The 27574-nt window shown below is 49.0% G+C and overlaps 1 protein-coding gene across 3 annotated transcripts; it reads left to right on the plus strand.

The window, feature by feature from the left end:
• The first annotated feature begins 1122 nt into the window (after positions 1 to 1122).
• Positions 1123 to 12262, plus strand: THUMPD3 (THUMP domain containing 3). Of its 3 annotated transcripts, none has more exons than XM_040407547.1 (10): positions 1123 to 1230; positions 1863 to 2119; positions 3864 to 3941; positions 4753 to 5226; positions 5325 to 5455; positions 5574 to 5643; positions 6731 to 6846; positions 7085 to 7192; positions 7281 to 7404; positions 10573 to 12262. In XM_040407547.1, the coding sequence occupies exons 2-10, from the start codon at positions 1886 to 1888 to the stop codon at positions 10750 to 10752; spliced, it is 1515 nt and encodes a 504-aa protein (XP_040263481.1). In that variant the 5' UTR covers positions 1123 to 1230; positions 1863 to 1885; the 3' UTR covers positions 10753 to 12262. The 3 variants fall into 3 exon arrangements, with proteins under 3 accessions (XP_040263481.1, XP_040263482.1, XP_040263483.1); XM_040407548.1 differs by having other exon boundaries at positions 1199 to 1317; positions 1862 to 2119; XM_040407549.1 differs by having other exon boundaries at positions 1207 to 1275.
• The last annotated feature ends 15312 nt before the right edge of the window (positions 12263 to 27574 follow it).

Here is a 27574-nt window from a genome sequence, read left to right on the forward strand (position 1 = left end):
CACTATACAGTACCCCACAGTATATAGTAGAGCAGTATAGACCCCCACACTATACAGCACCTCACTGTATACAGCACCCCAAACTATACACGATACAGCCCCCCACACTATACAGTACAGCACTCTACACTATACCGCACCCACAGTATACAGCCCCCCACACTATACAGTACAGCAGTATAGCACTCCCCCCACTATACAGCCCCCCCCCCCCCCCCCACACTATACAGGCCCCCCACACTATACAGGCCCCCCACACTATACAGCCCACCACACAGTATACAGGCCACCCCCCCCCCACACACACAGTATACAGCCCACCACACAATATACAGCCCATTACACAATATATAGCCCACCACACAATATACAGCCCACCACACAGTATACAGGCCCCCACACAGTATACAGCCCCCCACACAGTACACAGCACCCCACTATACAGTAGTTTACAGTATATTAAAATAACAACCCCATGTCACCTTTTTCTGATGTAATCTTTACACAGAAAAGCTCCACAGTTAACTTCTGCAACACTCCTGATAGGACCTGTGATGACTTCATAGCCATGTGACCAGTAATTGCTAGGTTACTGGTCACATGGTAATGATGTCATTAAGGTCCTAGATTAAAACTCATTAAGGTCCTAGAATTAAGATCATTAACACAGTACGATCATGATGCCTGTGTAGCCGACAGCCTGACACCCGGGGCAGTAGCTAGCAGGGCTCAAGAGGCAGCTGCCTTGGGCCCCCCCAGGAGCAACTGGGCCCAGGGCAGCTGCCCCTTTTGCCCCTTGGTAAAGACGGCCCTGGCGGCAACGCTGCTAAATGACGGTTGGGAAGTTGGCTGGTGGGTTCACTGGGCAGGCGGGCCCCCAGGCAAGTGGGGCCCCCGGGCAACTGCCCAGCGTGCCCATTCGAAAAGACGGCCCTGCACACACATGATCAGGTGACAGGTTCCAGGACTGAGGACGCTGCTCTGAGTGCAGGCTTCTCCTCACCTCTGGAGATATACAGGCAGGAGCGCAGCGCCACCTGGTGCTCCCAGTTTAGAAGTGCACAGTGAGAATATCCAGCAGAATAGCAAACAGCGCCACCTGGCGTCCCAGCGTCTCCTACATCGACTGTAACCGTTTCCCCCAGTCCTCGGACAGATCGCCGAATCATCGATGTGTGTCATGTCTGCACCCTAGTGCGCACGCTGAGGGATCCGAGGAGTCCGCGTTCGGTAATTATCCGGGTGTTACCGCCATGATAGCACTCTGTGGGTGACGTAAGTGCGGCACAGCTCACCCGGATACCAGAGGCAGTATATAGGGAGTAGCTGTGACCCGACGGCTGTATGAATGGCGGATGATGCTGCAGTTTTTATTTACGATTAGTCTTATTAGTTTTTGTTAATGACTTTAATTATTACTAGAAATCTATTTGCATCTCCGTGTCAGGCCCATAGCAACCAATCACAGCGCAGCTCTCATTTCTCAAACTTCTGTGGGAATATGAAAGCTGCGCTGTGATTGGCTGCTCTAATGGGAAAGGTTGATTTCAATAGGTGAAGCCCAGTCATGTGACTTGAGACGTGCTTCAACTAGTGTGGGCTGCAGGCTCCTCTGTCAGTGTCCTCTCCGGAGTTGTTAGAGGTCCTCTCCGGAGTTGTCAGAGGTCCTCTCCTTATTTCTGGTCATTTTCACATGTTTTGTGCAGTGATTGTGCGTACGCTGACTACCCTGTACCTAAACTGTACTCCCCCCCCCCCCCCCCCCCCCCAATTAGCGTCATTCATAACAGGAAAGATTTGAAGATGGCGGCCGGAGGTGATGCCACGGGCTTTAATCCTGTGATTTGTGTCTTCCTCCTCAGAGTGCGCTGTGTACGCTGCCGCCATGTCTGACGTTGAGGTTGTGGCGGACATATTGACGGAGGTGATGCTGGATGACCCCGCCCCCAGCGATGCAGCGGCCTCCGAAACTTCCCCGGTGACCGTCGGGGCCACGGTGCCCACGGGCTTTGAATTCACAGCGGCTGCAGAAGTAGAAGAGAAGCTGGGGCGCCCCTGTAAAATCAGCAAAGACCGCGGCAAAATCTACTTTGAGATCAGCATGGACTCACTGGCTCAGGTACTGCGCCGGGAGACGTTCACCTCCAAGACTCGAATGTTAAAGGGGTATTCCGGAAATAAGTTTTACCCTATGCACTGGGTGGGGGATAACAGCTAGATCAGTGGGAGTCTGACCGCTGGGAGCGTCTCCGTTCACGAGGGTCTCGAGTACCCGGTTTGAATGGAAAGGTGGTCGAGCATGTGCAGAACCACATCAGTCACTGTCTATAGGACTGACAGAGGTAGCCGAGCCTGTACTCTCCTGTCCCCGGCAGTCCTATACATAGTGAATAGAGAGGTGGTCGAGCATGTGCAGTGCCGCTCCAGTCACTGACACGTAGCCGAGCCTGTACTCTCCTGTCCCCGGCAGTCCTATACATAGTGAATGGAGAGGTGGTCGAGCATGTGCAGTGCCGCTCCAGTCACTGACAGGTAGCCGAGCGCTGTACTCTCCTGTCCCCGGCAGTCCTATACCTAGTGAATGGGGAGGTGGTGGAGCATGTGCAGTGCCGCTCCAGTCACTGACAGGTAGCCGAGCTCTGTACTCTCCTGTCCCTGGCAGTCCTATACATAGTGAATGGGGAGGTGGTGGAGCATGCGCAGTGCCGCTCCAGTCAGTGACAGGTAGCCGAGCCTGTACTCTCCTGTCCCCGGCAGTCCTATACATAGTGAATGGAGCCGTTGTCGAGCATGTGCAGAGCCGCTCCAGTCACTGACAGGTAGCCGAGTGCTGTGCTCTCCTGTCCCCAGTAGTCCTATACATAGTGAATGGAGAGGTGGTGGAGCATGCGCAGTGCCGCTCCAGTCAGTGACAGGTAGCCGAGCCTGTACTCTCCTGTCCCCGGCAGTCCTATACATAATGAATGGAGCGGTGGTGGAGCATGTGCAGTGCCGCTCCAGTCACTGACAGGTAGCCGAGCGCTGTACTCTCCTGTCCCCGGCAGTCCTATACATAATGAATGGAGCGGTGGTGGAGCATGTGCAGTGCCGCTCCAGTCACTGACAGGTAGCCGAGCGCTGTACTCTCCTATCCCCGGCAGTCCTATACATAGTGAATGGAGAGGTGGTGGAGCATGTGCTGTGCCGCTCCAGTCACTGACAGGTAGCCGAGCGCTGTACTCTCCTATCCCCGGCAGCGCTATACATAGTGAATGGGGAGGTGGTAGAGCATGTGCAGTGCCGCTCCAGTCACTGACAGGTAGCCGAGCTCTGTACTCTCCTGTCCCCGGCAGCCCTATACATAGTGAATGGAGCCGTTGTCGAGCATGTGCAGTGCCGCTCCAGTCACTGACAGGTAGCCGAACGCTGTACTCTCCTGTCCCCGGCAGCCCTGTACATAAAGAATGGAGAGGTGGTGGAGCATGTGCAGTGCCGCTCCAGTCAGTGACAGGTAGCCGAGCTCTGTACTCTCCTGTCCTATACATAATGAATGGAGAGGTGGTGGAGCATGTGCAGTGCCGCTCCAGTCAGTGACAGGTAGCCGAGTGCTGTACTCTCCTGTCCCTGGCAGTCCTATACATAGTGAATGGAGCAGTGGTCGAGCATGTGCAGTGCCGCTCCAGTCACTGACAGGTAGCCGAACGTTGTACACTGCTGTTCCCGGCAGTCTCAAATGCCACTACTTTGAACCAGGGGACATGGGACCCCCATTGTCATAATCGGCAGTTGGACGCCCACTGAACTAGCTGCTGAATCCATTGGATAGGGGTTGATTTTTTTTGGGAATACCCCTTTAGCATGAAACTGCTCTGTTTCTGTCTTAGGTTCATCGTCTAAAGTCGGTCGACAATCTTTTTGTAGTCGTCCAAGAATTTACAGATTTCCCTTTCAAGGAGGCAAAGGTGAGTTCCTCAGAAATAGCTGGAGTCCTGCGTACTGTGTACAGGCAGCGGACACAGGGTTAAAGGGGATCTCTATTATCGAGGCTCCTCTCTTCTGTCTTGTGTCCCTACTGAGCAGTTCCCATCATAATCTTCTCTTTTTTGCTAATGGTTTAGTTGCTTGTACTTTATAATTGCTGTAATTGGATGAACAAGCAGAGCTGCAGTGTAAAACAATGGACATGGGACAAAGAAGCAGCCTAAGCCTCGGATGGTGGATTTCAGAGGAAGTCAGTAGGCAGTGAAGCTAGGCTGGGATCACACTAGTCATAGCTGTACACCCATGAAGCAGAAGTAAAGTGTAAAGTATGAGGCAGGAACCACAGCTGCTTGAGACTACAGTAGACAGAGCAGCTAAGTGGAGTCACTGATCACAACTGTGCTCTAATGGAGCAGAGCTGAAGTATAAAGTATGAGGGAGAGACAGAGCAGTAGCACGAACACCTAATGAGACAGGAGTTGAGAACTATGAAGCAGAGCTGAAAAGCAGCTGTTATAGAATACAAATAGTAGGTAAGTGCGAAACCTAGGTAGTCCAACTGGGCACCAGTGGTAAAGGGGTTTACAGGGTTTGAAAAACATGGCGGGGCTCTTCCCAAAGTAACGCCACATCTGTCCAAAGGTTGTGTGCCAGATTGCAGATCAGTCCCATTCACGTCATTGGAGCTGAGTTGCAATACCAGACAAGGACAGGTGTGGCGCTGTTTTTGGAAGAAAGCAGCCATGTTTTATAATTGCGGACAACCCCTTTAATATCCCCACTCACCTCTAGGAAGCCGCACTTGAGGATTTCCAGGAGCTGGCTGCAAAACTGTCCTGGGAAAAAGCTCTGAAGACGTGGGAGCTAAACAACAACTTGAAGAAGAAAAAGAAGAGAAAGAAAACCGGAGGCTGCTGCAAAGAGAAGAAGCAGGCGGCGGCAGCATCGGAGCTGCCAGCAGGAGACGGCGCAGAGGAGGCGCCACCTGCAGGACAGGAGGAGCGTGAGACGGAGGATAGTCCAGCGGAGGACAGCTCTGAGGTGTCAGCTCAGTGCGCCAATGACTCCCAAGAAAACAAATCAGGCGACAGCACTGAGAGTAACGACGCCTTCCCCGATGTCAGTAATGTCCTGAAATTCCGTGTCACCTGTAACCGGGCCGGAGACAAACACAGCTTCACGTCGAACGAAGCCGCCAGGGACTTTGGTGGAGCGGTGCAGGAACACTTCCAGTGGAAGGCGGATATGACCAACTTTGATGTGGAGGTGAGTTGTGCCCCCCCCCCCAGTCCCATCCTGGGTAATGTATGGAAGCGTTATGGCCACTACATGTACCTATATACCGCCTCCCGATGTGTCCCCAGGTTCTTCTGAACATCAGTTTTAATGAAATGTTGGTGGGAATCGCACTGACCGAGGAAAGTCTGCACCGCAGGAACATCACCCACTTTGGGCCCACGACTCTTCGCTCCACTCTGGCTTACGGGATGCTCAGGTGACCCCGGTCTTATCACCAATGAGACCTGCTAGTTGCCGGATTATCCGAATTTGTCATTGAAATCTGCAGTAGTTTATTCCACAACCTCAACGCCTTTTGCTTCTTTGCTCTTTAGACTCTGTGACCTGGAGCCGTCGGATGTCGTCATCGATCCAATGTGCGGAACTGGGGCCATCCCGATAGAGGTAAACTGGGAACATGGCGTGGTCATCCAGTCCTATGTAGTCATAGCTAGTGTAGTTATTGCATATTTCTGGAAAGGCTCCATTCACACGTCCGTGGTGTGTTGCGGACCCGCAACACACCCGCCCGGCACCCCTATAGAAATGCCTAATCTTGTCCGCAAGTGCGGATGCACTGTGTGCTGTCCGCATCCATTCTGTCTCCATAGAAAATGAATGGGTCCGCACCCGTTCCGCAAAATTGCGGAACGAATGCGGACCCATTTGCGGACGTGTGAATGGAGCCTTAGATAAGTTGTAGCTTCTGATTAAGTGAGCCGCGTGAAACCAGGTCTACTAGTAAGCTTCAGAACTTTTCATTAGACAGTAATTAAAGGGGTTGTTGGCCCATCTCGCATTTTAATTGCATGTCGCTAGGATATGCTACTAATGTCGGATGGATGGACACCAGAGTTGGGCACTCGGCTTTTTTCGGCTCTGCCATAGAGGTGGCTGCGCTTTCCATTCTTTCTGGAAATAGCTGAGCCCATCTCTCGGCTCTTTTTAGAACTCCCATAGAAGTGAATAGAGAGCTCTCCACATCTGTGCCGTGCGCTCTCCTTCACTTTGGGGGCCCTGTTCTAGAGATAGGTGCGGGTCCCGCCTCTGGGATGCACACCTATCTGACATTGGTGGCATATCCTAGCAATGTGCCACCAACTTTTGAGATGGGCGAGATGCAGAACAGCACCAATCAGCTCTGTCCATTGTACCTGCTGCGCTGCCCCCATTGAAGGCAATGGTAACCAGCTATGTTCACCCCACAATGGATGGAGTTGTGTAATTCCGCAGTAGAGCTGATCGGCGGGATGTCTGACCTCGGCCAATCTGATTATTGCCTAGCCTTCGGCAACCCCTTAAAGGCGAAGCCCCACTCTACACATCACACAAAATATTAGGAAATTGCCCTTCAGGCAGTTATCCTGTATGCGTCTATTAACAGATCGAGGAAAGTGATACTATGTGAATAGCACCTTAGTGCGGGGACGGATGTGGGTGGAGTTTATTAAGTGGGGAGGGGCTTACTTTTTTTTTTTCTCATTTCCTGCAGGGTGTCAGTGAATGGCCCGGCTGCTTCTTTATTGCTGGAGACAATAACCCGAATGCAGTGAACAGAACCGCCAGCAACATCGGCTCCCTACTGAGGAAGCAGCAGAGCGTGGACAGGTGACCGGGGAGGGGGGACAACTGCAGATAATCAGGAGCCATCGGGTGACAACCAACCTGAACAGCAATTCTTCTTGATCACAGTATAACTGTCCAGATTAGCCATTCAGGATGTCAGGAGATTTGAGTGACAACTGTTCCAGGAACTAGGATAATGTTCATAGTAGTTGTCACCCAGCTTTCCCAGCAACAGATATAATTATTACGTTGATCTCTCCTTTGCTTTATGTCTGCACAGCGCCCCCCAGGGGCTTCCAATAGAAACCATTCACTGGGACATTTCTCGTCTGCCTCTGAGGAGCGGGAGCGTGGACGTTATAATCACAGACATGCCGTTTGGGAAGAGGTGAGAGGCAAGAGGCGCGTGTAACCTCAAGAAAGAACCGCTGTCTGCGTTTAGCCTCAATATCAACTGTTTTATGTCGTCCACACAGAATCGGATCAAAGAAGAAGAACTGGGACCTGTACCCGGCCTGTCTGCGAGAGATGAGCCGCGTGTGCCGGGCCGGAACCGGACGGGCCGTTCTCCTCACTCATGATAGGAAATGCTTCATCAAGGTGCATAACTTTCCCCTGTCCCCGCTGTCTCTATATACGGCCTCCCCTGTCCCCGCTGTCTCTATATACGGCATCCCCTGTCCCCGCTGTCTCTATATACGGCCTCCCCTGTCCCCTCTGTCTCTATATACGGCCTCCCATGTCCCCTCTGTCTCTATATACGGACTCCCCTGTGCCCTCTGTCTCTAAATACGGCCTCCCCTGTCGCCTCTATCTCTATATACGGCCTCTCCTGTCCCCTCTGTCTCTATATACGGCCTCTCCTGTGCCCTCTGTCTCTCTATACGGCCTCTCCTGTGCCCTCTGTCTCTATATACGGCCTCTCCTGTCCCCTCTGTCTCTATATACGGCCTCTCCTGTGCCCTCTGTCTCTCTATACGGCCTCTCCTGTGCCCTCTGTCTCTATATACGGCCTCTCCTGTGCCCTCTGTCTCTATATACGGCCTCTCCTGTCCCCTCTGTCTCTATATACGGCCTCTCCTGTCCCCTCTGTCTCTATATACGGCCTCTCCTGTCCCCTCTGTCTCTATATACGGCCTCCCCTGTCCCCTCTGTCTCTATATACGGCCTCCCCTGTCCCCTCTGTCTCTATATATGGCCTCCCCTGTCCCCTCTTTCTCTATATACGGCCTCCCCTGTCCGCTCTGTCTATATACGGCCTCTCCTGTGCCCTCTGTCTCTATATACGGCCTCCGCTCTCCCCTCTGTCTCCATATACGGACTCCCCTGTCTCTATATACGGCCTCTCCTGTGCCCTCTGTCTCTATATATGGCCTCCATGCATGGCCTCCCCCTGTCCCCTCTGTCTCTATATACGGCCTCCCCTGTCCCCTCTGTCTCTATATACGGCCTCCCCTGTCCCCTCTGTCTCTATATACGGCCTCCCCTGTCCCCTCTGTCTCTATATACGGCCTCCCCTGTCCCCTCTGTCTCTATATACGGCCTCCCCTGTCCCCTCTGTCTCTATATACGGCCTCCCCTGTCTCCTCTGTCTCTATATACGGCCTCCCCTGTCCCCTCTGTCTCTATATACGGCCTCCCCTGTCTCCTCTGTCTCTATATACGGCCTCCGCTCTCCCCTCTTTCTCCCCTGTCTCTATATACGGCCTCCCCTGTCTCTATATACGGCCTCTCCTGTGCCCTCTGTCTCCTATATATGGCCTCTCCTGTGCCCTCTGTCTCTATATATGGCCTCCCCTGTGCCCTCTGTTTCTATATACGGCCTCCCCTGTCCCCTCTGTCTCTATATACGGCCTCCCCTGTGCCCTCTGTTTCTATATACGGCCTCCCCTGTCCCCTCTGTCTCTATATACGGCCTCCTCCTGTCCCCTCTGTCTCTATATACGGCCTCCCCCTGTCCCCTCTGTCTCTATATACGGCCTCCCCCTGTCCCCTCTGTCTCAATATACGGCCTCCCCCTGTCCCCTCTGTCTCAATATACGGCCTCCCCTCTGTCTCAATATACGGCCTCCCCCTGTCCCCTCTGTCTCTATATACGGCCTCCCCTGTCCCCTCTGTCTCTATATACGGCCTCCCCTGTCCCCTCTCTCTATATACGGCCTCCCATGTCCCCTCTCTCTATATACGGCCTCCCATGTCCCCTCTGTCTCTATATACGGACTCCCCTGTCCCCTCCGTCTCTATATACGGCCTCCCCTGTCCCCTCTCACTATATACGGCCTCCCATGTCCCCTCTGTCTCTATATACGGCCTCCCCTGTCCCCTCTGTCTCTATATACGGCCTCCCCTGTCCCCTCCGTCTCTATATACGGCCTCCCCTGTCCCCTCTCTCTATATACGGCCTCCCCTGTCCCCTCTGTCTCTATATACGGCCTCCCCTGTCCCCTCTGTCTCTATATACGGCCTCCGCTCTCCCCTCTGTCTCTATATACGGCCTCCGCTCTCCCCTCTGTCTCTATATACGGCCTCCCCTGTCTCTATATACCAGGGGTGCACAACCTGCGGCCCGGGGGCCACATGCGGCCCTTGATACCATTCTGTGCGGCCCCAACCATCTGGTAACAGACATGTATGCCTATGTCTTGTGGCTGCTCACATGTATTTTTCATGTATTTCTACCATTAGATGGAGTCCTGGAAGTGTAACTAGACATTAATGGTATATAATGTGTATTCAATATGCCATAAGTACAATATTTCAGTTGTTAATACACCATTACATTTTTATTTCGGCACTCGTCATTGGTTCAGTCTGGCAATGTGGCCCCCAACCAGGAAACGTTGTGCACCCCTGCTATATACGGTCTCCTGTCTCTATATACGGCCTCCCCTGTGCCCTCTGTCTCTATATACGGCCTCCCCCTGTCCCCTCTGTCTCTATATACATACTCCCCTGTCCCCTCTGTCTCTATATACGGCCTCCCATGTCTCTATATACGGCCTCTCCCGTGCCCTCTGTCTCTATATACGGCCTCCCCTGTCCCCTCTGTCTCTATATACGGCCTCCCCTCTGTCTCTATATACGGCCTCCGCTCTCCCCTCTGTCTCCATGCATGGCCTCCCCCTGTTCCCTCTGTCTCTATATACGGCTTGGCTCCCCCCTGTCCCCTCTGTCTCTATATACGGCCTCCCCCTGTCCCCTCTGTCTCTATATACGGCCTCCCTCTGTCTCTATATACGGCCTCCCCTGTCCCCTCTGTCTCTATATACGGCCTCCCCTGTCCCCTCTGTCTCTATATACGGCCTCCCCTGTCCCCTCTGTCTCCCTGTCCCCTCTGTCTCCATGCATGGCCTCCCTCTGTCCCCTCTGTCTCCATGCATGGCCTCCCCCTGTTCCCTCTGTCTCTATATACGGCTTGGCTTCCCCCTGTCCCCTCTGTCTCTATATACGGCCTCCCCTGTCCCCTCTGTCTCTATATACGGCCTCCCCTGTCCCCTCTGTCTCTATATATGGCCTCCCCTGTCCCCTCTGTCTCTATATACGGCCTCCCCTGTCCCCTCTGTCTCCCTGTCCCCTCTGTCTCCATGCATGGCCTCCCTCTGTCCCCTCTGTCTCCATGCATGGCCTCCCTCTGTCCCCTCCGTCTCCAGACACGGCTTCCCCTGTTGGGTCTATATGTATATATACTGTACATTATATTGTATAGTACTGTATAAATCATTGTCTGGGGAGATTGTTTTCAGAACTTTCCACATTTGTCCGTTTCAGGCCTTGGCTAAAGCTGGGCATCTATGGAGGAAGATGCACACGGTGTGGGTGAATGTCGGGGGCCTGCACGCTGGCGTATACCTGCTGAAAAGAACCACTCTGGACTTCTCTGACTGCTCCAGTGAGAGACTGGAGGAGAATCAGCCCCTGAGCCCCAACTCGCCTGCCAAAGAAGAGTGAGGAGTGTGGCCTCCGCGGTGCCCCTCCAAGCAGATGCCAAAATACCAACAAACCCCATCAGGATGAATCATTACAAAAAAAGACATTTCCCACGAAACTGTTCCGTAAATACAAGTCCTTGAGTCGTTTCCTTCTGTCGGGTTGTTCTATATCCTTTTCAGCTGTGTTTCCCTTTATAGGAAAGCTGGGTGGCACTATGGCGGCAATCAGAGCTCCTGCGGCACTGGTTTATCCCCAGGTTTCCCAGATTCTTGAACGCCAGACATAAAAAAATGGGAAATGTCACTGCCTGTGCAGGTACAAGTCATAGATTCCACCCTTCTATATCACAGCATAACACAGATGGCTGTCACCCAGCTTTCCCAGAAAAATATATAATTAGGAATATGGGGAATGTAGGATTTTGGAGGCTGCTCCCTGTCTCCGTCTGTTTTGGATATTTACAGATATTAGACTTTTTTATTTTATAACGTTGGGTTTTGCAAAAATAATACTGGGCGCCCGAGTCCAGCAGCTTCCAGGGTTTGAGAAAGGTTAAGGCATTGAGGGCCGGAGTCGGTGTGTTTTCGTGTTCCTTTGTTCTCTAGTTTAATAGTTCCTTGGTTTTCCTAAATAATCTTTCGCCCACAAACGGCAGAGGCAACCATATGTATGGGACAAACATTAAAGGGTCTCTACGAGACCGGGAACCTTTTTTTTTAATATGGGCAGGCAGGGGTTAAAAAAAGATAAAGTAGTCACCTGCACCAAGCTACCCTCTGCTCCTGATCCCTGCTGGAGCGGAATTGTGACGAGCCGTCTACGTGCACATCGCCGCTGCTGGCAAATCAGTGGCCTCAGAGCAGTGGTCAGAGGCCGGGCCTGCACACCTCACCACTGAGGCCATCGATCGGAAGTGGAGGAGTAGGAAGCATGGCGCTCGAACAGAGCACTCCTGCACTCCACCTGCACATATTAAAAGGGGTTCTCCGCCTTGGAGAAACCCTTCAAAGGAGTACTTCACCTTTACCTATCTGGACGTGGAGTTGCCTTTTAAAGTGGATTTCCCACAAACAATACTTATCCACAGGATAGAGGATAAGTGATCGATGGGGACACGAGAATGGGGGTCACGTAATACTCCATTTGTGTCCAGCGCTGCTCCATTAACCTCTGCTGCGCTCTGTTATCTCCGGCAGTCCCATAGAGTTGAATGGAGCAGCACAGCACGTGTGCACCTGCTGCTCCATTCAAATGGAGAAACACGAGACCCCATTTATGTGATTGGTCGCGGTTCCATCTGTCAGCCCCCCAGTGTTCAGACACTTATCTTCTGTCCTGGTGATAAGTTTTGTTTATGGGAAACCCTTTTCAGTAATTCGGTTTATTTAGTAGGACTAGTGACATCACAGAGGTACCAGGTTTGATGATGTGACTACCAAACGGTGAGGACAGCGATATAGACGCTTGTCATTGTATCTGCACATCATCTGCAAGTATTTTCCTACTTGGATTAAAGTTCTTTATGTTACACCCGTGGCTTCTTTTTGGTCTTTGGGATTAAATACAAGTCCCTGGGGCGTCCTCTGGTCTCCTGATCAATCAGATCCACCATCATATTGGTTGACACTTTTGCTTAAAGGCTATGGACACCTTTGCATTTTTTTTTTATGATTGCATTTTATTACTTTTGGGCTAAAAATCTTTATTTCAGTTGCTCTTCATTAAAAATGTTCAGCCATTTTTGAAAAAGAAAGGTTAAAAATCAGTCTGTTTGCAGAGCAGAACTTCTAAGTCCCGTCAGCTGACGGCTTATGTAAAGCCTTACCTCTGAGCTCCTGACCTCATAAACACTCATTTAAGCCATATTTTTATTAGCTTGATAAGAGTTTAGCCAGAATCTGTGTTCATGAGGGCAGAAGATCAGAGATCAGGCTTCACTTGAGCAGTCAGCTAAGGGGACTGAGCAGTGATACTCTGCAAACAGACTGCTTTTTTTAACTTTTAACCCCCTGTGTCTCAAAAATGGCTGAACATTTTTAATAAAGACCATTTGAAAAAATGATTTTTAGCCAAAAATAACTAAAATACAACCATAAAAAACAATATTACCCTGACAGTGTTCACAGCCTTTGAGTTATTAATGCTCTGTAATCTAACCAGGGACAAGAAGTTACAGCCATTTTGGAGGGGACAGGTTACGGCCATTTTGGTGTTATGGAGCGGTCATCTGGTCACCTGCTTCATACCAGTGTGTGCTCCATTGCTGATCCCATCCGAGCCTTTGTCTAATTCTGGGGATACATGGATAATAATCACAGGGCAGGGCACTCCTCCATCGAGCTCGTAATCTCCACATGAACCCTAGTAGCTGACGGTACAAATTATAGGGGTATTCAAAGACCCGGAATAACACATATGTGCAGACTGTCACACAGCCATTCCTTTCTGTACTGCTTTTGTTACTGTCAGTCTTCACTGTAGTTCTGATATTCTATTCATGAATCAGGGAGCCCAGGATCGGAGAGTGCTGCTGCTGCAGTGTATGTCTGAAAACCGATGCTGCTGCCCTCGACGGCCCATCGTCACCGGTAGAACCTGCTTCCAGCCGCCTACATTGTACGTATCGTTCAATAGATAAAAAACACATAATTAAAGGATGCGGAATCGTGCACAAATTAATGAAAATCTAGTTCCATCCCTGCAATTAATGTCAAATCTGAATTTTGGAACAAGATAATGAGGCTTGTTCTGCAGCAAAATAATACAAACATTAAAGAGGCTATAATTAGAATTTACATAAGAATCTGTGTATTATACAGATTATAACGACCAGCAACAGACTGAGGAGCCAATAACTATCTTATCGAGCAGCGGTCAGTAATAGTTTGCTGTGATGGAACTACAAGTCTCAGTGTGTCCGTCAAAGCTACAAACTGCGATATTAGGCAGCCATGTTTTACTTAGTATCGACTCGCTACATCCTTTATAAGACTCCAGAGCTGCATTCACTATTCTGCTGGTGGAATCACTGTGTACTGTAGGGTCCGTCATTGACGGAAGGTACGTGTCACCGTGGTTCCTTGGCTCGGTGAGATAGGAACCGGTTATTTTGTGTGTCAGCCGCAGCTAGTGCTCGCTGACACTGGGTTACTTAGTGTGGCTGTAAAGCCGATCTGGGCCGGTTCTTATTGGGTGAACACACGCCAATGTACTCGGGACAGGGCATCCGCGTTTCCCTGTAACCGCTCTGCTCTGTGTTCTACTGTGACCTTAAAGTTTTGCAGCTATAAGAACCACCTGGTGACCCGGGCATTCCTCTCTTTGGCCTGGCTCATCCACTTGAGAGGAGAGTGGTCGGTCACCAGACGGAACTTTCTCCCCAACAAATAATAGCGAAGAGACTTGAGTGCCCACTTGATGGCCAGGCTCTTTCTCTCTCTCCACTATACTGTACTGGGTCTCGGCTGGGGTGAAGTTGCGGCTGAGGAAGACAATGGGATGCTCCTCCCCGTTGACTTCCTGAGACAGTACAGCACCGAGGCCTACTTCAGAGGCATCAGTCTGTACCACAAATTCCCTCTTGAAGTCGGGTGTCACCAAAACCGGGCTGACTTCAAAGCGGAGAAAGCCTCTTCCGCCTGGTCATTCCAGCGGACTATCACGGACTTCCGTCCCTTTAAGAGCCCTGTCAATGGAGCCGCTAAAGTGGCAAAATGGGGGACAAACCCCATGTAATAGCCCACCATTCCCAGGAACGACTTTACTTGTCTAGAGGTGGCAGGTCGGGGCCAATTCCGTATCGCCTCTATTTTGTTCACTTGGGGTTTGATGACTCCGCGCCCCATGACATACCCCAGGTACTTAGTTTCTTCTAACCCTATCGCACACTTCTTTGGGTTAGCGGTTAGTCCCGCCTTCTGAAGGGAGTCCACTACGGCCTGCACTTTGGGCAGGTGACTTTCCCAGTCGGTGCTGTGAATGATAATATTGTCCAGGTAAGCCGAAGCGTACCGACGATGTGGACGAAGCACAATATCCATTAGATGTTGAAAAGTGGCGGGGGCGCCATGCAGACCACAGGGTAACACCTTATACTGATACAGCCCCTCCGGCGTGATGAAGGCCGTTTTCTCTTTGGCAGCCTCCGTCAAGGGCACCTGCCAGTACTCTTTGGTGAGGTCCAGAACAGAAAAATACCGGGCTCGTCCTAATTTCTCAATTAGTTCATCCACCCGAGGCATTGGATATGCACTGAACTTAGATATTTCGTTTAATTTCCAAAAATCGTTACAAAATCGTAACGACCCGTCCGGCTTGGGAATTAAGACTATAGGACTGGCCCACTCACTTTTAGACTCTGCAATGACGTCTAGCCGCAGCATGAGTTGCACTTCCTCCGAGATGGCTTTTCGCCGAGCCTCAGGTACTCGGTATGGCTTTAGCCGGATTTTTGCCTGAGGCGCAGTGACAATGTCATGTTGGATTACGGAAGTGCCTCCAGGGAGGTCCGAGAACACATCCGTGTTCCGACTAACAAACTCCCTGGTCTCCTGAGTCAGTTTAGAGGAGAGGCTGTCAGCAACTTTTATTGTGGCAACCGCTTCCCTTGCATCAGACATAGGAGCCGGAACCTCTTCCCCAAGCAAGCCCGGTCGCGGTCTGTCTTCCGTACAGGTTTCCCTATCTTTCCATGGTTTGTGTAGATTCACATGGTAAACCTGCTCCGGCTTTCGCCTCCCCGGCTGGTGTACCTTGTAATTTACATCTCCAATTTTTTCACGTACCTCGTAGAGCCCCTGCCACCTAGCCAGGAACTTACTGTCCACGGTCGGCACCAGAACCAAAACCCGATCACCCCGGGTTAAAGTTCCGGACCCGAGCCTGACGATTATAGATCTGACTCTGGGCTCGCTGAGCGTCCTCCATATGCTCCCTGACAAGAGGCCAAACGGTCTCTATCCGATCTTGCATCTGGGTAACATATTCAAAGACGCTTCTATGTGGAGTGGGTTGCTGTTTCCACGCCTCTTTGGCTACGTCCAACAAGCCACGAGGGTGTCTGCCATATAGCAGTTCGAAGGGTGAGAACCCAGTAGAAGCCTGGGGCAGAACATGAGATAGGGCAGGAGAAGGTCCCAATCCTTTCCATCTTTGGTCACCACCCTTTTTAACATCGTTTTTAGAGTTTTGTTAAACCTTTCAGCCAGTCCGTCCGTTTGTGGATGGTAAATGGATGTCCGTAACTAATTCGCAGCAACTTGCAGAGTTTCCTCATGACCTTGGACATAAAAGGGGTCCCCTGGTCAGTCAGGACCTCTTAAGGTAGCCCCACTCGGGATAACATTTCAATTAGCTCCTTAGCTATAAGTTTCGCCGATGTATGTCGCAGTGGCACCGCCTCCGGGTACCGAGTAGCGTAATCAAGGACAACCAAAATGTGTTGGTGTCCCCTAACGGACTTCGGTACAGGACATACCAGGTCCATAGCGATTCGCTCAAACGGTACCTCGATGATCGGGAGGAGTACCAAGGGACTGCGAAAAAGGTGCTGGGGGCTAGTTGCCTGGCAGGTCAGGCAAGACTTACAGAACTCGTCTACCTCTTTAAACACACTGGGCCAGTAAAACCATTGTAGTATCCGGTCCTGTGTTTTCTGCAGTCCCAGATCACCCCCAAGAAAATGCGATAAGCCTGGGGCACCACCACCTGTTCAATGGATTCACCTCGCAGCTAATTTACCCGATACAACATATCCTGATGGACCACAAAACGGGGGAACACCGACTCTGCCCCTGGTTGTTGAGGTTCACCATCTATTATTAGTACATTTTCCAAGGCTCGGGATAAGGTTGGATCCCGGTGTTGCGCGGTACCAAAATTCTCCCCGGAGACATTAAGGTCGGCCAGTTCAGGCCCCGGCGGCAAGTCCTGTCTCCCACCATTACACTCAGCGGGGTTGTCTCCTCCTCTTCCACCGAAGTGGCGGTCACCCCTACCACTGGACCTTCGGACTCAGGTTCCCAGGGTTCTGGTCTCCCCCCTGAGCCGGGCCACTCTGCTAGGGTTACCCCTGTCTCATGGGTATCAGTCACTCTTATAGCAGGCCACAGTGCCGTGAAACCCGGGAAGTCTCTCCCTACTATAAGTTCATAGTGGAGGTGGGTTGCAACAGCCACCTCGTGGATCCACCAGCCGGAAACCGTAGACAGAGACACCATAGCAGTAGGGTAGTCTTTTAAGTCCCCATGGATACACATGACTCCGACCTCACGGCCGGTGTACTCAGTGGAGCCCTTACCAGGGTCACCAGACTTCCTGAGTCCAACATAGCCTCCGCTGGAGTGTCTCCCACCTCAACCCGGCACAGGTGGTTCAGAGACTCCGGAGCACCCACTGCACACAGTTTCCTGGCATATAACGATTGACGGAATCCATAGTTCGTATCCATGGGTTCCCCCTGACATGGACAGTCCGCTCGAACATGGCCTGGCTCCCGACACTGCCGGCAGATTATTGGAGCGGGGTCCACAGGGGTTACATCCGGGCGGGTTTGGTGGGCACCGGTTGCTGGGTCCGGGGTGGAGAGTTACGGGATCTGACTGCCCCCCTCCCAACAGAACCCCCCCTGTAAGTTCCGGGTAGCCTCATAGCGCTCCACCAGGTCGACCATCTCCAGCGCATTACCTGGGTAGACCTGGCCAATCTATTGCTGGAGAGGGGGTGGCAGAGCCCTCCAGAACCTGTCTGCTAACAACCGGTCCAACATAGCAGTGGGCCTCAGCAAAGACCCAAATCGCAGAGCGAGAGAAACGCCCGGTATGGAGCTGTCCGTAATAGCTTCAAATAGATACCCAAAACGGACAAATAAGGACAGCAATTTGTATAATATAGAATACCAAATTTTTATTAAACATATACTGATTTAAAACATTTATTGAAATCCATATATATTAGCAGTTTAAGGCTACTTTCACACCTGCGTTCGGGTGTCCGCTCGTGAGCTCCGTTTGAAGGCTCTCACAAGCGGCCCCGAACGCATCCGTACTGCCCTAATGCATTCTGAGTGGATGCGGATCCGCTCAGAATGCATCAGTCTGGCGGCGTTCAGCCCCCACTCCGCTCAGCAAGCGGACACCCGAACGCAGCTTGCAGCGTTTAGGTGTCCGCCTGGCCGTGCGGAGGCAAACGGATCCGTCCAGACTTACAATGTAAGTCAATGGGGACGGATCCGTTTGATGATGACACAATATGTCTCAATCTTCAAACGGATCCGTCCCCCATTGACTTTCAATGTAAAGTCTGGACGGATCCGTCTGAACTACTTTCACACTTAGATCATTTTTCTAAGCTATAATGCAGACGGATCCGTTCTGAACGGATCCAAACGTCTGCATTATAGGAGCGGATCCATCTGTGCAGACATCAGACGGACCCGCTCGGAACGCAAGTGTGAAAGTAGCCTTAGTCACACAGGAAAAATATCCACAGGTCTGTCACTTATAATACATATAACTAGCAAAGAATCTCCCAGGCTATGGGTGACAAAAAGCCCCAGCCCTAAAGTTAATACATAAAGTGCATAGTGCCACAAAATACAGATCAAATGCAGTAAAAAATACAGACCAAGACAGGCCTGGATCCCGACACGTGTTTCGCGGTCGCTTTCTCAAGGGATACTAGTGGTGTGTATTCACTGATCATATAGTCTGTAGATTAGGTCAATTGGGAACACATGAGAGCAAACAAACGCCTAAATAGGAAACAGGAAGTGTGGAGCGTTCCAGCTTGGAACGCACCAACTCACTTCCGGTTCCTCCAGTGTCCGGACACCATACCACTCACTTCATTCATACATACATGCAGGATAAAGCGGAGGGGGAGAAAAACAGGAGAGAGACACTGATTGAAATAGGATCCAGTATAACCATCCTAGAGGGTGGATGGATGCGAGGTGCTCCACGGAAGGCAGCATTCGCCGGACCGGATATCCGGCATGCGGTCCACCGTGGAACGCATCGCATCCAATCCAAACCCACACATCTTCCTCCTCTTAGAAGTATATGCCACAAGTCCTTGAATCTCTTAGTGAGATCATCAGCCAGCTTCTCAAAGTCATCATCTCTAGAGCATAGTCTTCTCAGTCTCAAGAACTGTCCAATGGGGATTCCATCCAGCAGTTTTCTAGGGTGATGGGAGTCGGCACGGAGGAGACTGTTCACGGCGGTGAGTTTTCTCAACAGATCTGTGTGTATAAAGCCATCGTTATCTACATCCAGAAAATCCATCTTGGTTCTCCCCGTCTTATACGTCAGATGGATATTCATGTTGTTCTCATTGAGGGATGACATAAACTCATCCAAATCCTCAGTACTGCCCTGCCATATCATGAGGACGTCATCAATATAGCGACACCAAAGATGGACTTTCTCGATCTGTTTGATCGGATCAGTTAAAAAGATATTCCTCTCCCACAGCCCCAGGAAAAGATTTGCGTAAGAGGGCGCACAAGACGCCCCCATCGCGGTTCCCTGGAGCTGTAGGTAGAATGACCCCTTGAAAATGAAACAATGATGCCTCAGTGTGAATTCAAGGAATTCGAGAATCAACGAGGCATACTCACTCCGTGTGTTGGAAGTCATCAAAAAGTGTGTTGCATCTAAGATGCCATCCTCATGATGGATAGATGTATAGAGGGCTTCGACGTCGCACGTGACCAGAAGCATATCCTCCACTTTCCATAGCAGGTCACCTGTGTCTTTAAGATATGAGGGAGGCTTTCAACTGGTGGTCTCAGAACATGATCAATCAGCTTGCTGGCGGCTTCACACATGTTGTTGTTACCTGAGACTATCGGACGTCCTTCTGGGATTTTTATGTATCTTAGGCAACATATAAAATGTCGCTATAGTAGGATTGTTGATAAATAGACATTTCTGTTCCTTTACGTTGTTTATACCCACATCAATCCCAACGCATCCTGGAATGCAATTAATGGATTAAAGGTCAATTTCCGATAGCAGTTTGAATCCCTCAACTGTCTGAAGGCCTCCCGCTCATACATATGAGTCGGCCAAAGGACCACATTGCCTCCTTTGTCCGAGGATTTAATTACTATGTTCTCCATTTTGTTACGTTGTTTCAGTGCCAGACGTTGTCGTCTGTCGAGGTTGCCCCCTGGTGTGAACTTCCGGACTGACCTCAATTCATCTGTCACAACCCTAACAAAAATGTCAATATTGGAAAACAAAGATGTTGGAGGAAATTTCTTAGATTTCGGTACCAAAGCTTCTGGTAATCTACTCACCGATCCAGCATCTATTTGTTCTTCCTGAAGTTCATTCAAAGTACGTATTGCTTGCTGTGAACATAATGTCCTCCGTGCCGCCCCTGTGATATAACTTCTTAAAAATTAAACTTCGTGCGAACATCTGTAGATCCTTTACCACTGTAGAGAGATTGAAACCAGTTTTGGGGATGAAATTAAGGCCCAAACTTAACACCTCATGTTGTTCATCACTCAGAATCTGATTTGATACTTTTGCAACAGGTTGAGCAGGTCATAATACTGGGGTCTCACGGGCTCCGAGCGGGTTGAACCCCCACTGATGCACCCGCTGGGCCCGGACCAGCACATTCACCCCCAGTCTTGCCGAAATCTCCCCCTTTACCTTTGGGTAGTCGGCCGCTTGATCGTCCGGCAAGTCGAAAAAACACTCGCTGGGACTCTGACGTCAGAAAATGAGCGACGACCTCAACCCACTGGTCATGCGGCAGCTTTTCCCTGGTGGCCACTTTCTCATACGTCGCCAGGTAGGTCTCGACGTCATCTGCGGGGGTCATTTTAGGGATCACTGCACGGACTGCTTTCCGGGCATCGTGTACTCTTGGGGTTGCTCCTGCTGTCTGCAAAGCCATTACATGTTGTAGCAGCAACTGGTTGGTCTCCTGCTGCTGCTTATTAGCCTCGCATTGCTGCAGGTTAGCCTCCACGAGGGCCTTCATAACAGCCTCCATTTCTTCCCGTGACACCGGTTTGAATCTAGCCGGTTTGATAAATGACAAACAAACGGGGGGAAACCAAAAATATTTCGGCGTTCACGCCAGCCTCACTGCGCTTGCCCGCTTCAAGCCACCAATTGTAGGGATTTGCTCCGGTAGGCAGGGTAAGCGGACGCAGTACAGAGGCAAGAACATGGTAGTAAAGCAAAAAGTTCAGTGTTTATTCACACAAAAAAATGCAGGAAAAAACACAATACTTGGCAGGGCCCTGGTGTTAATTCACACAGCAAAAGTCCACAGAAGTCAAAGAAACACGTCACCTGGCAGTCCGCAGCAGGCTTTAGGGCGCCTGGCTTCCAGATGGCAGCTCTCATGCGGCTCTCAGCCTTGCAGTATGGCAGAACTCCTCAGCTCCCAAAACACAGAGCTCCACTATCACCTGGAGGAACAGACCACCCCCAGCTGAGCTGCTGGCCGGGCTTTTATACCGTGGTTTTGCCCCTGTATTGTGTCCGCTTAACCTGCCTACCAGAGCAAATCCCTACAGTACATACATTACTGATCCTGTACTGATCCTGAGTTACATCCTGTATTATATACTCCAGAGCTGCACTCACTATTCTGCTGGTGCAGTCACTGTGTACATACATTACTTATCCTGTACTGATCCTGAGTTACATCCTGTATTATACTCCAGAGCTGCACTCACTATTCTGCTGGTAGAGTCACTATGTACACATACATTACATTACTTATCCTGTACTGATCCTGAGTTACATCCTGTATTATACTCCAGAGATGCACTTACTATTCTGCTAGTGCAGTCACTGTGTACATACATTACTTATCCTGTACTGATCATGAGTTACATCCTGTATTATATACTCCAGAGCTGCACTCACTATTCTGCTGGTGCAGTCACTGTGTACATACATTACTTATCCTGTACTGATCCTGAGTTACATCCTGTATTATACTCCAGAGCTGCGCTCACTATTCTGCTGGTGGAGTCACTGCGTACATACATTACTTATCCTGTACTGATCCTGAGTTACATCCTGTATTATACTCCAGAGCTGCACTCACTATTCTGCTGGTGGAGTCACGGTGTACATATATTACATTACTTATCCTGTACTGATCATGAGTTACATCCTGTATTATATACTCCAGAGCTGTACTCACTATTCTGCTGGTGCAGTCACTGTGTACATACATTACATTACTTATCCTGTACTGATCCTAAGTTACATCCTGTATTATATACTCCAGAGCTGCACTCACTATTCTGCTGGTGGAGTCACTGTGTACATACATTACTTATCCTGTACTGATCCTGAGTTACATCCTGTATTATACTCCACAGCTGCACTCACTATTCTGCTGGTGGAGTCACTGTGTACATACATTACTTATCCTGTACTGATCCTGAGTTACATCCTGTATTATACTCCAGAGCTGCACTCACTATTCTGCTGGTGCAGTCACTGTGTACATACATTACTTATCCTGTACTGATCCTGAGTTACATCCTGTATTATACTCCAGAGCTGCACTCACTATTCTGCTGGTGCAGTCACTGTGTACATACATTACTTATCCTGTACTGATCCTGAGTTACATCCTGTATTATACTCCAGAGCTTCACTCACTATTCTGCTGGTGCAGTCACTGTGTACATACATTACTTATCCTGTACTGATCCTGAGTTACATCCTGTATTATACTCCAGAGCTGCACTCACTATTCTGCTGGTGCAGTCACTGTGTACATACATTACTTATCCTGTACTGATCCCGAGTTACATCCTGTATTATACTCCAGAGCTGCACTCACTATTCTGCTAATACAGTCACTGTGTTCATACATTACATTACTTATCCTGTACTGATCCTCAGTTACATCCTGTATTATACTCCAGAGCTTCACTCGCTATTCTGCTGGTGGAGTCACTGTGTACATACATAACTTATCCTGTACTGATCCTCAGTTACATCCTGTATTATACTCCAGAGCTGCACTCACTATTCTGCTGGTGGAATCACTGTGTACATACATTACGTTACTTATCCTGTACTGATCCTGAGTTACATCCTGTATTATACTCCAGAGCTGCACTCACGATTCTGCTGGTGCAGTTACTGTGTACATACATTACTTATCCTGTACTGATCCTGAGTTACTTCCTGTATTATACTCCAGAGCTGCACTCACTATTCTGCTGGTGCAGTCACTGTGTACATACATTACTTATCCTGTACTGATCCTGAGTTACATCCTGTATTATACTGCAGAGCTGCACTCACTATTCTGCTGGTGCAGTCACTGTGTACATACATTACTTATCCTGTACTGATCCTGAGTTACATCCTGTATTATACTCCAGAGCTGCACTCACTATTCTGCTGGTGCAGTCACTGTGTACATACATTACTTATCCTGTACTGATCCTGAGTTACATCCTGTATTATACTCCAGAGCTGCACTCACTATTCTGCTGGTGCAGTCACTGTGTACATACATTACTTATCCTGTACTGATCCTGAGTTACATCCTGTATTATACTCCAGAGCTGCACTCACTATTCTGCTGGTGCAGTTACTGTGTACATACATTACTTATCCTGTACTGATCCTGAGTTACATCCTGTATTATACTCCAGAGCTGCACTCACTATTCTGCTGGTGCAGTCACTGTGTACATACATTACTTATCCTGTACTGATCCTGAGTTATATCCTGTATTATACTCAAGAGCTGCACTCACTATTCTGCTGGTGGAGTCACCGTGTACATACATTACATTACTTATCCTGTACTGATCTTGAGTTACATCCTGTATTATCCTCCAGAGCTGCACTCACTATTCTGCTGATGCAGATTTCAGCTCTACAGATGTGAATGCAGCTCTGGATCAGTTAGATATGTAAGCCAAACCTGTGAATAAACTTGCAAAACGTCCCCGTTGTAGTGAATGGACTATGTTCCCGCTTTTACTGACCTCCTGGAAGGGAGTGAAGCTTGAACAGACTGGACCCTCAACGATCAGACATTGATGTTAATAATGGAATATTTGATTATAATCTAACTAATTATATACAATCATTACCTACTAAAAAGTACCTTAGATGTATTCACTTACTGGAATTACAGATGGTTACCTCATAATATACACACAAATATGCCGCATGCTAATGAGCTGATTTGAGTCCAGTGTGATGTCATTGAGTCCAGCGTTTTTTTAATTCAGCGCTTAAGCCACTCCCCTGCCCACCTGCTGCTGATTCATATGGAAACAAACTGTCACTCAGCAGCAAGTGGGCGGGGAGAGTCAGGAGCTCATGAATATTCATGACTCATCATTATCAGCTGGAGCTTTTCAATACAAGATGTTGGCAGATTGACTGGGTCAATTAAAGAAAGTGACCCAGCATTGTGCTAAGAGAATCAGTCACTTATTTATGTTGCCCTTAGTTAGGACACCATAAAACTGGTGACAGGTTCCCTTTAAGCAAGCCTCTGATCTGATAAGATATCCACAATGATGGGAGTGATTGTCCGCCCCCACAGGTATTGCTGATAATAGATTTCTGTCATGGCGCAATATCTCTTATACACTCACCTAAAGAATTATTAGGAACACCTGTTCTATTTCTCATTAATGCGATTCTCTAGTCAACAAATCACATGGCAGTTGCTTCGATGCATTTAGGGGGGGGCTCCTGGTCAAGACAATCTCCTGAACTCCAAACTGAATGTCAGAATGGGAAAGAAAGGGGATTTAAGCCATTTTGAGCGTGGCATGGTTGTTGGTGCCAGACGGGCCGGTCTGAGTATTTCACAATCTGCTCAGTTACTGGGATTTTCACGCACAACCATTTCTAGGGTTTACAAAGAATGGTGTGAAAAGGGAAAAACATCCAGTATGCGGCCGTCCTGTGGGCGAAAATGCCTTGTGGATGCTGGAGGTCAGAGGAGAATGGGCCGACTGATTCAAGCTGATAGAAGAGCAACGTTGGCTGAAATAACCACTCGTTACAACCGAGGTCTGCAGCAAAGCATTTGTGAAGCCACAACACGCACAACCTTGAGGCGGATGGGCTACAACAGCAGAAGACCCCACCGGGGACCACTCATCTCCACTACAAATAATAAAAAGAGGCTACAATTTGCACGAGCTCACCAAAATTGGACTGTTGAAGACTGGAAAAATGTTGCCTGGTCTGATGAGTCTCGATTTCTGTTGAGACATTCAAATGGTAGAGTCCGAATTTGGGGTAAACAGAATGAGAACATGTATCCATCCTCTGATGGCTACTTCCAGCAGGATAATGCACCATGTCACAAAGCTCCAATCATTTCACATTGGTTTCTTGAACATGACAATGAGTTCACTGTACTAAAATGGCCCCTCAGTCACCAGATCTCAACCCAATAGAGCATCTTTGGGATGTGGTGGAACGGGAGCTTCGTGCCCTGGATGTGCATCCCTCAAATCTCCATCAACTGCAAGATGCCATCCTATCAATATGGGCCGACATTTCTAAAGAATGCTATCAGCACCTTGTGGAATCAATGGCACGTGGAACTAAGGCAGTTCTGAAGGAAAAAGGGGGTCCAACACCGTATTAGTATGGGGGCACTAATAATTCTTTAGGTTGGTGTAATACGTCTCCGTCACTCAATCATTTTATGTAAATTTGCAACATGAAATCTGTCGAGCTTCTCAGAAGTCGCAAATTCCAGAGACATTACTAACGGCTATCTTCCTGGGAAATATGGGGAGCGGCTTTCTAGGGACAGGTGTGATGTCATCATTTACTGTAAGGCCATGTTCACACGGAGGTGGTGACTCACAAAAAATCCCCACATGGAATTACACGATGTCACAGGACACTGCAGGAGCCCAGCCAAAGAAAAAAACATAATTCATAAATCAAATCACTACAAGGCCTGTGCAGACACTGAACAAGCAAGGGATGATGATAGATTTAAGCTCTGAAGCCCGCAGAATAGTGAGTGCAGCTCTGGAGTATAATACAGGATGTAACTCAGGATCAGTACAGGATAAGTAATGTATGTACACAGTGACTGCACCAGCAGAATAGTGAGTGCAGCTCTGGAGTATAATACAGGATGGAACTCAGGATCAGTACAGGTTAAGTAATGTATGTACACAGTGACTGCACCAGCAGAATAGTGAGTGCAGCTCTGGAGTATAATACAGGATGTAACTCAGGATCAGTACAGGATAAGTAATGTATGTACACAGTGACTGCACCAGCAGAATAGTGAGTACAGCTCTGGAGTATAATACAGGATGTAACTCAGGATCAGTACAGGATAAGTAATGTATGTACACAGTGACTGCACCAGCAGAATAGTGAGTGCAGCTCTGGAGTATAATACAGGATGTAACTCAGGATCAGTACAGGGTAAGTAATGTATGTACAGAGTGACTGCACCAGCAGAATAGTGAGTGCAGCTCTGCAGTATAATACAGGATGTAACTCAGGATCAGTACAGGATAAGTAATGTATGTAAACAGTGACTGCACCAGCAGAATAGTGAGTGCGGCTCTGGAGTATAATACAGGATGTAACTCAGGATCAGTACAGGATAAGTAATGTATGTACACAGTGACTGCACCAGCAGAATAGTGAGTGCAGCTCTGGAGTATAATACAGGATGTAACTCAGGATCAGTACAGGATAAGTAATGTATGTACACAGTGACTGCACCAGCAGAATAGTGAGTGCAGCTCTGGAGTATAATACAGGATGTAACTCAGGATAAGTACAGGATAAGCAATGTATGTACACAGTGACTCCACCAGCAGAATAGTGAGTGCAGCTCTGGAGTATAATACAGGATGTAACTCAGGATCAGTACAGGATAAGTAATGTATGAACACAGTGACTGCACCAGCAGAATAGTGAGTGCAGCTCTGGAGTATAATACAGAATGTAACTCAGGATCAGTATAGGATAAGTAATGTATGAACACAGTGACTGCACCAGCAGAATAGTGAGTGCAGCTCTGGAGTATTATACAGGATGTAACTAAGGATCAGTACAGGATAAGTAATGTATGTACACAGTGACTGCACCAGCAGAATAGTGAGTGCAGCTCTGGAGTATAATACAGGATGTAACTCAGGATCAGTACAGGATAAGTAATGTATGTACACAGTGACTGCACCAGCAGAATAGTGAGTGCAGCTCTGGAGTATAATACAGGATGTAACTCGGGATCAGTACAGGATAAGTAATGTATGTACACAGTGACTGCACCAGCAGAATAGTGAGTGCAGCTCTGGAGTATAATACAGGATGTAACTCGGGATCAGTACAGGATAAGTAATGTATGTACACAGTGACTGCACCAGCAGAATAGTGAGTGCAGCTCTGGAGTATAATACAGGATGTAACTCAGGATCAGTACAGGATAAGTAATGTATGTACACAGTGACTGCACCAGCAGAATAGTGAGTGCAGCTCTGGAGTATAATACAGGATGTAACTCGGGATCAGTACAGGATAAGTAATGTATGTACACAGTGACTGCACCAGCAGAATAGTGAGTGCAGCTCTGGAGTATAATACAGGATGTAACTCGGGATCAGTACAGGATAAGTAATGTATGTACACAGTGACTGCACCAGCAGAATAGTGAGTGCAGCTCTGGAGTATAATACAGGATGTAACTCAGGATCAGTACAGGATAAGTAATGTATGTACACAGTGACTGCACCAGCAGAATAGTGAGTGCAGCTCTGGAGTATAATACAGGATGTAACTCGGGATCAGTACAGGATAAGTAATGTATGTACACAGTGACTG

Source organism: Bufo bufo, chromosome 9, assembly GCF_905171765.1.
Source record: "Bufo bufo chromosome 9, aBufBuf1.1, whole genome shotgun sequence".
NCBI classification, from domain to species: domain Eukaryota; kingdom Metazoa; phylum Chordata; class Amphibia; order Anura; family Bufonidae; genus Bufo; species Bufo bufo.